The sequence below is a fragment of the Amblyomma mixtum genome, chromosome 2 (assembly GCF_055824585.1).
Source record: "Amblyomma mixtum isolate Tamu chromosome 2, ASM5582458v1, whole genome shotgun sequence".
NCBI classification, from domain to species: domain Eukaryota; kingdom Metazoa; phylum Arthropoda; class Arachnida; order Ixodida; family Ixodidae; genus Amblyomma; species Amblyomma mixtum.
Window position 1 is genome coordinate 65,684,484 of NC_143013.1, and position 11,239 is coordinate 65,695,722.

Consider the following 11,239-nt stretch of genomic DNA (forward strand, 5'->3'; position numbering starts at 1 on the left):
TACTGTCGCAGATTCCATGTTCTGAAACAGTACGAATTGTGTCCGGTTTGATAAGTAATCTGAAATCCAATCTAAAATTTCCCCATCCCCGATGGCACCCCGTAACTTTGCTATTAATTTGTTATGACAGACGCGATCGAATGCTTTAGAAAAGTCCAATAATATAATGTCAGTCTGGCTACAGTTATTGATGGCGAATGCAAGGTCATGCACAACCTCTGTAAGCTGTGTGACAGTTGATAGCCCATGCCGGAATCCATGTTGGTTTGATGATAACAGATTGTGAGTATCAAGGAAGTTTGTTAGGTGTTTAAGGATGACATGCTCGAGCAACTTGCAAGCCGTGCTGGTGAGAGATATTGGTCTATGATTCGATGGTAATGTGGTGTCTCCTGTTTTGTGTATTGGTATAATCTTTGCCTTCTTCCAGTCGTCGGGTAAAGTTGATGACGAGAGAGATTTACGAAATATCAGACCCAAGTATCTGCTGCACCATTCTGCGTATCGTTTCAAGAAATCGTTTGGGATATTGTCTGGTCCGGGTGATTTTTTAGGGTCAAGCGTGAGTAATAGATTAAAAATGTCCTCATCTGATATGATTAAAGGGTCAATGCGTGATGTTTGATTGCCGTAAAAGTCCGGGAGATTACCGTCATCTTTTGTTAAACTTGAGTGAAAAAACGTGTTGTACGCATTAGCATTGTTAGCTCTATCCTCAGGAGACAAGTCGGATAACGGGTTTTTAGTTGGGCGGAAATGGTTCCAAAATCTATGCGGGTTGTTTGTCAGAAAGTTAGGCAGTGTTACATTAAAATAGCGTTTCTTGGCCTGTTTGCCTATCTCTCTGAACTTTGCGATTGCGCACGCTAGTTTTGTAGTTTTAGAAGGACATGAACCATGATTTTTGATATAAATACGCAACCTTTTCACATGACGTTTGTTGTGGATGACATCCCTTGTTACCCATGGACTGTTTCTTTGTGGACGCTTGTTTTTAGTGGAACATGATTAGTTATGCAGTGTGAAACCATAGTATTAAAATGAAGCCAAACCCTGTTAATATTGATTGAGGGGTCGGAGACCATTTCACTGAATGCTTCAAATTCATGTGCGAGGTAGGTTAATATGCTGGCATCATCAGCCTTATCGAAGTTCAGTGTCGTCTTGACATCAGATCGTTTTTTTATTGAGCAGTCTAGAGGTAACAAACATAATGGTATGTTGTGATCAGAGATGCCTTCGATGATTTCTGTCTGCGCTTGGTGTACTGGAAAGTGATCACTGATTAGTACAAGATCGAGGATATTGTTTGCTGATCCTTGCTTGCGCGTTGGTTCTAGGATAATTTGGTGGAGATTAAAGGAGAGCATTAAGTCAAAAAGAGCTTCTGAAGATGATGATGTGTGTTGCATAGTTATCCAGTCCACGTCCGGAAGGTTAAAGTCACCCATGAGAATGATTCTAGTGCTGCAAGCATATTGTTGAAGGAAGTCATGAATGACAGAAATGCACTCATCTCCTGAAGAGGGGCTCCTATACAGACAGCCTACACAGACAGTAGTATTGTTGCAGAGAAGTCTGCAGAATACGCTTTCAGCACCTGACACATCTGGGAGCGTAACAAACGGCAGGGTTTTCTTTATCAAGAGAGCCACACCACCGCCACGGGAGTCTCGGTCTTTCCGAATGACTGAGTAGTTGGGTGGTGCGATTTCATGACTCGAAATTTCTGGTGAAAGCCAAGTCTCCGTGACGGCGACGATATCAGGTTCCCGATCAATTAATAGGTTTTCTAAAGATTCTACTTTGTTTACTATGGTCCTCGCGTTTACATTTATGATGGTCAGTGCTTTAATCGCGCTCTTCCCGGTGTCGTTGGTGGGCTCCTTTTTTCGACTGTCTCCTCCTGCTCTTCGTTTTTTTTCAGCGGAACTTTCTCGTTCGTTTCGTCATCCCAAACAAAGGCACAGCTGTTTATAAATAATTTGTCGAAGGCAAGCGAAACTTTGTCCCCTTTTTGTCGATTTTCTTTGGCACTGTTCCACAGTTTTTTTCTGATTTCTCGAATTCTCGGAGAGAAATCTTCCCCAATGGCATATTTCGTGTCTTTAAGTTTAAAACCTTGCTTCAGTATTGCCGACTTGTTACGGGCATCCAGTAGTTTAAAAATTACCGGTCTAGTCTTATTAGCCTGCGGCCTGCCTAACCGGTGAATACGTTCAAAGGCAACTGGATCGAGCTTTAGGGTATCTTGAATGATACTTTTGTTGACAGCCTGCTCCAGAGTTTCGGTTGATTCTTCTTCATCTTCTGGTAGGCCATAAACAATTAAGTTGGATCTCCTGCTCCTGTTCTCAAGATCATCTATTTTTTTTTTCAGTATTTCTATTACGTGATTCATGCGAGAAATCTCAGTTTGACAAGACTGCACTTTAGTTTCTAGAAGTGTTATGGCATCTAACTTGTTTTCTATGTCTGTCAGCCGTTTTTCCTTTATTTCTTTAATATCTTCCGCAATATCCTTCAGTTGTTTAGCGATTTGTGCCATTTCAGGGCCGGGATTTGTTTCAACGTCCCCTGACAACAGGAGGAGTTTGCACAGGAATACAGCAACATCAAACACTTCAAGACACAGCTGCGGGCACGGCAGCACTACCAAGTAACGGTCGCTAGAGCGGAAGCATTTGCCAAAACGCCTGCTCACCTGCACAATGAAGACGAAAGGATTAGCGCACCGCATGCTAGTAGTGCCGCCGAGCCCACTGCCGATGCAATTCCTGGGAAGGGTATATGTAGCCCATTCATGTGGTGGCGCTCTCAGCAGATCACGCGTAGAAATGTGCTCGCACGTTGCTGCTCCCGGATGATGTGGTCGAAGAAATTCCGCTGACGTCAGGGAATCGCACGCATGGAAACGAGTTCCGTTCACCGGCGAGGTCACCCAGGCTATCTCGGAAGGTTCGATGCCGCTGGCAGTACCATGATGAAACAGTCCAAGGGCGAGCTGCACAATGAAGACGAAAGGATTAGCGCACCGCATGCTAGTAGTGCCGCCGAGCCCACTGATTGGTATGGGAATTGGTGTGTATTAATTTTTTCTCTAGTGTATTAAGGTAACTCCGCTTTTATTAAATTCTGCACCCGACGTATGTTAATTTTGTTAGAAGCTGCTTGCTCTCTCCTATGCCAGGTATCTCCCCGACTACACCAAAGCGTGGTCAGCAGTAGCTACTTGGTCAGTGTGTTGGGCGCCTTCAGTCGGACGGCCTCGGCCTACTCGTCGGATCGACGGCTCGTTCATAGGGCCGAGGCCGTCAAATCCTCACAGAGAACATGATTCCCTACGTACTCGAAGGGTTGTTCCAGGATGGCTGCAACATCTTCCAACACCACCGCAGGCCCGTGCACAAAGCACGCCCTCTGAGCGCCATTTTCAAGCCCTGCGACATACGTCAGCTGCAGTGGCCGCCTCAAGGTGCTGATTTTAACCCATCGAAAATATCTGGGGAACCTTGAAAAAGGAGTTTCCCTCACGGCGCCTTTGTGACGGTACAGCGGATCAGCCGTGACGTGTGGTCACAGAAGAATGCCCAGCACTGCCTAGATATCAGGAGGAGCTAGTGGGGGCGCTCTACGGCTCGATGCCAAGAGATTTCTTCGAACTAGAGCCACTTCCATGCCATCGAATACCATTTTTATCTACGTTTCCTACTTTTGTGTATAAAGTTTCATGGCTGATTTCAATTTTTTTTTATTGGTCTTCTAAAAAGTGTTCCTGAAAGTGTTGTCGCAAAAAAAGTTTTGTAACAAGCAGTGTTCGTAGCAAACAACTGACGCCGTTTTCGAAGCAGAGGACTCCCTGATATTAATAAAGGGAGCCATTGCCGAAGCCTATGCCAAAAAAATAATATCAAAAGAGAAGCAACACCAGGAAGAAAGCTCCTCGCCTTATATTACTTATCGCGCCGGCGTCTTACCGTTCGTGGCACGGTAGGCCCCGATGCAGCGCTTTGCGCCCTATTTCTTTGTATCGAGCAGCGGTGGACGCAGGCGACAGACGATAATATTAGTGCGAAAGCACTAATCCGGAGGTTCACAACAAATAGAAACCACATAAATATCCACTACTGGGAGCCGTACCTTCGGCAGCTCCAACAGATCAGCTTCAAAGAGCTCTGTGTGACACCATAAGGCTGTCACTGCCGCTGAACAGGCCTTGTTTTAATCTGACCCATACTATCGGGCTGTCCATTGTTGATGTTGCCTTAGTGACATGGCACATACCGACGAGGAGGATAGGTCAGGGTTCAGTGAGGAGGGCAACAAGTAGAGAGTAAACTGGTGCCAAGGTAATGGTTTTGCTTTGGGTAATGTCAAAGATTAATTCAAGGGGAAAGAAAAGATACAAACAAACCAAAAACGGGAGAGAAGAGTAGAGAATTGAATACATCATTATTACTGAACGATATTTTAAATGCGAAAACTTTGGATACAATTAACAAGAGAAAATGCCGGTAACTCTTATGTTTGTGGAGGTAGTCGAAACCTTGAGTCAATTAAAAACCTCTGGCGCTCGCACCGAATCAGAAAAAAAGCGGGACCGACAAAGTGAGTTCCAACTTTGTAATGGGAATTTCTAGATGCGTCCTTCTCTTGCACGCAAACCTCCAGCAATAGAGTAGGAAATGCTCTCCAATGTTACTACTCTACAAGCTGCGCTAAGGTTTGTGCGGCTGAACCCGCATCTACTTAAGTAAAGACTTAAGCGAGGGATCCTGCACTGCATAAGTCATCACTACCTCACACGGCCAAGATTTACACGCACGAGCCTTCCATGGGTACGTGAGATGTGTGTAGTCAACGGTAGAGAGCAAGGGATCGTTGCACGCAGCGGTTATATACTGATAACGCTGAAACAAGACATTCCAAAAAGAATGAGATTAGGGACGCTACAGGCGACAGGTGCAGTGAGAGCAGATTTTGCCAAGAAGCCGGCTGCATCTTTTAGAAAAATACCGCAGTGACCTGGAATCGAACGAAGCGCACCTCCACCCACCCAGGAGCAAAAGACCTTAGTGAACGCTTCAAAATTGCGACCAGTGTGGACTTCGGCGCCAACAAAACAGAGAGACAATCTGAGAGGGATATCACCATCGAAACATTCGAGGGAATTTTCAAAGCAGCCAGCCCAAGAGCCATAAACTCCGCTACATACACATTCGTAATGATAGTTGAGCGCAAAAAGACAAGCGCACGTGAGGAAGGCCCCACAGAACCGGCGCTTACTAGCAACAAAAGCGATTTATTTCCGCACTCAGTATAAATAGGACCTGGGAAAAACACCACAGAAAGAAAAAGGAAGAAAGGAACAAATACAAGAGAGGAGGGGGGGGGGGGGGGAGCAAGTTCTTTCCCCGGTAACAGAACAGTTGGTTGACTGACGCATCCTCCTGTCTTGGTAATTTGGTACGCCTCCACAATCTCTCTAGCAATCGCGATGCATAAAAATTATCGTAGCTCGCTTCAGTCGAGCCTGCCAGGACTTGTTTTGTTTGCGGAGGCGCGTGTTCATGCAGCGACCTGTTTGATCAATATACACAGCACCACATGTGGCAGGAATTATGTATACCGCGTTGCGATTGCAGGCGATGAGCGGATTTGCATGTCTAATGTCACACTTCTTGCGCGCACTGCTTCTTGTTGTTTGGCCTTATCCTGTACCGCGCAATCATCATCCTGACTACGCGCACTGTAGGACAAATGCCTCTCCCATGTCTCTCCAATTAACCCTGTCTTTTGCCAACTGCGGCCTCCGTGTCCCCACAATCTTCTTAATCTCATCTGTCCACCTATCTTTCTGCCGCCCCCTGCTACACTTGCCTTCTCTTAGAATCCACTCCGTTACCCTTAAGGACCAGAGGTCACCTTGCGCAGCGGCAGAGCACCCGCCTCGCGTGCAAGAGAACCACGGTTCGAATTACGGGGGCGAGCAATTCTCCATCGGGTTTTTGTAGAAAAAGACTCCGCGTGTGGATCGAATTCCATTACGAGGCCTGGGGAGCGGCCTGACCTCTGTAACCAGAACCGACAAAGCACTCCCTCACCAGAACCGGATTTGGCCACCCTGGTGTAGTGTTTCGCCACAACCTTCTATGAGCAAACCAATTAAGCTTTGCGGGAGTGGCGCCAAAAAACGGAGCTGCTACGTGGCGAAGAAAGGTGCTCATAGTATAAAAGGCTTGCCTTACGACTGTATGGTAATGAGCAGGCGTTTCGTCGGGAAGGAAGAAAAAATTAGAAAATAAATAAAAATAAAATCCCATAAATGTATAAATAACAATGCTTTCCTATTCAAATTATGTAAGTAGTCTTAAATTCCCCCCGTATTTTTTTTTTGGATTGGTCCAGTCAATAAAGCAAACAAGAATGAAGACTATCTCGTTCGAATGATACGTGGTGTATAATATTCCGAGACGGCGCGTAACCTATTGCAGACACCGAAACGGAATGCTCGTGAATAATTTCTACGACCATGTGCTTTTTGCCTCTCAAGTCCAAAAGGTTCCACTCAGACAGAGTTTCAAACAGCTCGCTCTATCTCATCTTCTGGAGATAATCGGAAGAATTAACGCATCATTACAAGCACAAAAAGCTACCTCTATCTGCACCACTGACAGTTGCTTGTATCTTTAAGATAAGGTGAAAATGATATGTTGGATGAATACCTCGCTTTTTGCCGGAGCCTCACTTATTCCCCGCAATATGCTTTGAAGACATTTAGTCTGCAATATATATACTTAAACTCCTTGTGAAAGAGACCTGCAACGCTTATGGTCTCAGAGCACTAGTACTTCAAGCTTTTACGAGTCGCGATTACGGTAAAATGAATAATTAAAAAGGCGCTTCTTCGATGGTTTGCGCACTTTTCTAAGCACAGAAAAAGGACATGTTCCAGAGGAAGACACCGGCAGATATAAAAGTGATGCTACACTACGTCTGTATATCAAATAACGCGACTGATACAATTGTAAGAGGTAACGCTCATCGTGTGCATATGGTTAGGGCCAATGGGGATAAGCGGGAGCAGTGAGGACGGAGTGTATAGTGACAGGCATGCCAGTGGCAGTTTCCGCTTATTCTTGGTGTTAGTAGAAAACCGCGCGTGAAGTGAGTGAGAGTAAAGTGATCGAAAAGCATCACGTTAGCACTGCCACAAGATGCAAGCCAAATTATGGCAGTGACTAAATAATTTGGGGAAACCTAAGCTCCGCCTTTAAGGGCATAACTCGATACGTTATTTCAAAGGCTGCGTTGCTTGGGCAAACAGGGACATTTTAGAGAGGGAAACAGATGCGTTAAGCAGCGCAGCCTTAGAAATGACGGTATTCAACTTCCAAGCACTTCTAAATCGATACGTTAATGGGCGCCATCAGGGGCTCCGCTTGATCTCATTAGCATATTATTCGATCACGTGCTCTACAAATTTTACTAGATCGAATGGCACGCAAATGTCACGTGACACCGTACAGTCGTTTGCGTACCCTCACCCCTCACAGACATGCACTTCGCTACTCGCTTAATCACTGATACCTTAATTAGTGACTCTTTAATCGCACACATACGGATTAGCATAGAGTAGTAAACTGTGACATTATGTGAGAGACCACATGACATTATATGAAACCCCGCTTTAACCCAAAAGTAGCAACGTGCCTGCGTGGCCTCCAGATAGAGTGTCGGATTCATAATCGAAAGGGCAGGTGTCCGATGCCCCGCTAATTACTCCAGGATTCTTTTGAGCGCAATTCGTTTTCTTATATAATTAGATTTCCTAACGACATTTGAGTAATGTGGTGAATATGTATCCACAAATTATGCCATGCCTGAATTAATTTTCATTTAGAACGCTCCTCGTGTGACGTCAAAACTTTTCCATCAAACCGCCGTTTTGCGACCCAGCAACGCCGGATGCGGACGGGAAGACGTCGAGTATAATGCTATTGCTCTTAAAGGTTTCTTTTATTGCACATCAAATCTGATCATCAGCTTAAGGAACACCTACAACGTTTAGCTAGGACGATTGTATAGTGCAGAACATTTCATTATCAGTTCTTATTTGGGGGCCCACTCTATTCTAATTATAATTTATTCTATTTTCATGACATGTAGCGCTCTCAAATTTGGTCTTATATACTTGATCTAGTCTCCCAAAATTAACCAAACATCTCGTTCCGCTATCTTTGTGGAGATTTTCCAACTTACACAGGGCAGAGCAAATAAATGAACTTATACCTTTAGGGCTAGTGCAGCCGCTTGCATAAAGCGACAGTTCGATGTTCTAATTTCGGTCTTCCATAATAACCTCGTTTAAGGGCGCGTTCACCTACACCTCAACGCAGACTGTAGTTCTGGGTTTCGCCTCCACCAAAATACGGCGCCCACTGCCGGGGTCCGAAGCCGTGACCTTATGTTCAGCAGCAAACGTCATGTCGCATACTCAACGAGGCGGGTATTTTTACAACTCAGATTCAGGTTTTCATTTCCGCTAACGCAGGTTTCCTTTTTTCCCTATTTGTTCTTTACAAACCGCACTGCTGAGAATGCCTCCTTCATTGCATCGCATAACTGGATAGTCGGGCACCTGTCTGCGGTACAGTGGCCCAAAGACATTCTACGGGGGAATGTAAAGAGAGTCAGCACCGCCACACGATCCGTTTGATTGCGGTCTGGAAAGTATTTTCTATCTGGCCGGAGATTACCTCATGACAGTTGGCCTCACCTGCTCGGCGATAAGTCAGAGTATGTAATCATCCCGTCCCCGGGACGGCGCCCTCAAAAGATACATCCTGAGATCAACCTCCAGGTGCAAGGCAACCTGATCCCTCGTACAGATCACATCAAGATCTTGAGCTTACAATTAGTGGTCAACGGTAGCAACAACACCACGCTCCAACGCATCGACCAGTCGGTGGTACAGATCGGACGCCTCCTTAAGCGAGTTTCCAACAAGCATCGTGGTATGCAAGAATCCAACCTCCTGCGCCTCGTTCAAGCATTCACCTGCCCCCGCATCCCCTACTCTGCACTCTACCTATGTCTCACTCGTGCCGAAAGCGAACGGCTTGAGGCGTCACTCCGAAAAGCGTACAAGACGGCCCAGGGTATTCCCATGTCCACAGCTACCCATAAGCTCATGGCTCTCGTAATATCCAATGCCGTGAGCGAACTTATCGAAGCAACCCTCACTGCCCAATACGAGCGGCTCTCACTTACACACGCTGGCCGAGCGGTACTGCAGCAAGCTGGGATCTCCCCGACGAGAGCGGCCCCAAGTTATGCTGAACTTACGCCGGAATATCGCCTAAATCTCCGCATCCCTCCCTTTCCCAAACGGATGCACCCGAAACACGATGCCGAGAGACGGGCCGACCGTGCACGTCAATTCGAGAAACGCTTCAGCGGACGTCCGGACGTCACGTATACGGACGCCTCTTACCACACCTCGAAGCCATCGACGGTGGCGGTAGCTCTCGCCCCTCACCGAAGTTGGTACACAGCCTGCAGCATTCGCAATGCAGAAACAGTCACCGCAGCAGAGGAGGTTGTCATTGTGCTAGCGCTAGCCGACCCTAATACCAAAATCGTCATCAGTGATTCTCAACAGGCTAGCCGCAACTACGATTCTGGCCGTATCTCTTGACAGGCGTTACATATTCTACTTTCTACTGCACCCTCTTCCACCTCTTGCTTACTTCTTTGGGCTCCAGCCCACGAGTCGCTCAGCGGAAACGCCCAGGCGCACACTCTCGCCCGAGATCTCAGCTGCCGAGGCGAGTGTATAATCAGCCTCCCTGCTTCCTCTGACACTAATATCTCACGTGCCTCTCTACTCACCACCTACACGGACATACTCCAGCACTGTCGGCTCGAAAGATATTTCTATCCTTCCGCACCACGTGATCTAACAAAACGCGAGGCCGTCCAATGGCGCAAACTACAAAGAGGCAGTTTTCCAAACCCCCTCTTATAAAGCAGGATCTTTCCGCAACAGATAGACCCCATGTGTAAACACGGCTCAACTCCGGCCACTCTCATACGCATGGTGTGGACTTGTACACATTACAACACACACAACTAAAACACCCCACAGACGTGGGAGTCGCTCCTGCGTACTTCCAAGCCAGCAGACAAACGCTGGCTTATCCAGCGCGCGGTGGAAGCCGCGACATCCTAACGGATCCCCGCCGACCTCCTCTAAGCCAGCACAACCAGTCCTTGGACTGGTCCCCAGCTTTTGGGCGCAATAAAAGAGATCACCACCACCACCACCGCCACACGAAACCAAAATGCTCGCGCATACTACGCAGCCACCTCCTCCCTTTTATTTCTTCGTGCTACTTTTTTCTTTCATTGTTGTTTGAAAGATAATTTCTGCTTCATGTCGCTGTCCTGCGCAGTTATGGGAAGTTGGCAGCGGGAAGGTGTACGTTCGCAGGATCGTACAGGAGAGCGTATAACAGAGACGTTCTCAAAAAAAAAAAGGACGATGGCGAGGAGCATGAGGGATTCTTGAACAAATGCTCTTTGCCATTCAGATTGGATTAAGATAACATATCTCCAATCACTGAACGCGGAAACTCTAGCTTGCAGAGAAAATCTGTCCTATACGTACAAAAAAATACTTTTCAAATACACTAAATAAAAGAAAACCTTTTCAAATACACTAAATAAAAGAAAACCTTCACATCTGGAGGCAAGTAGCCTGCAGAGAAAAAACAGGTATTGTGTGCAAACACAGCTTGCGCTGTATACAAACTCGCACCCCGTCATCAGTTCTAAAAAAATGACAAGCTGCCACCTCGTAGCCTTGTATCAACACAGCATTTTCTTTTTTTTTTTTTTTTTTGCTAAGAAGCACACCACGCGTTCTGCATATCGCCACGAGTGTAGGCTGCGAAGAGCGCCGCAAAATGTGCAAAGGTTCTGCCTCACAGGTGTGGATGCACATGTCGTAAGTGTTGCTGTAACATTCTCTAAGAAATGTTCTCTTTGTTGGATATCTTTTCGCGAAAAAGAACTTCATCGATTTCATACCGATCGAATAAATAAAAAATGAAACTTTCCTGCGAGTCTATTGTTTCTCATGACGCACTCCAGTCAGTCGTGCAGTATATAAGTTGTGGCAGAGTTGCAGGAGTCACACTTCTGCAGGTCATCGAGTAAGGGAGATCGGGCAGAA

At 46.3% G+C, this 11,239-nt stretch overlaps 1 protein-coding gene across 1 annotated transcript; it reads right to left on the reverse strand.

Moving 5' to 3' along the window:
- Positions 1-1,843: 1,843 nt before the first annotated feature.
- Positions 1,844-3,058, reverse strand: LOC149359600 (uncharacterized). The gene has a single exon (XM_089569088.1). The coding sequence runs from the start codon at positions 3,038-3,040 to the stop codon at positions 1,844-1,846; it is 1,197 nt and encodes a 398-aa protein (XP_089425214.1). The 5' UTR covers positions 3,041-3,058.
- Between the last annotated feature and the right edge of the window lie 8,181 nt (positions 3,059-11,239).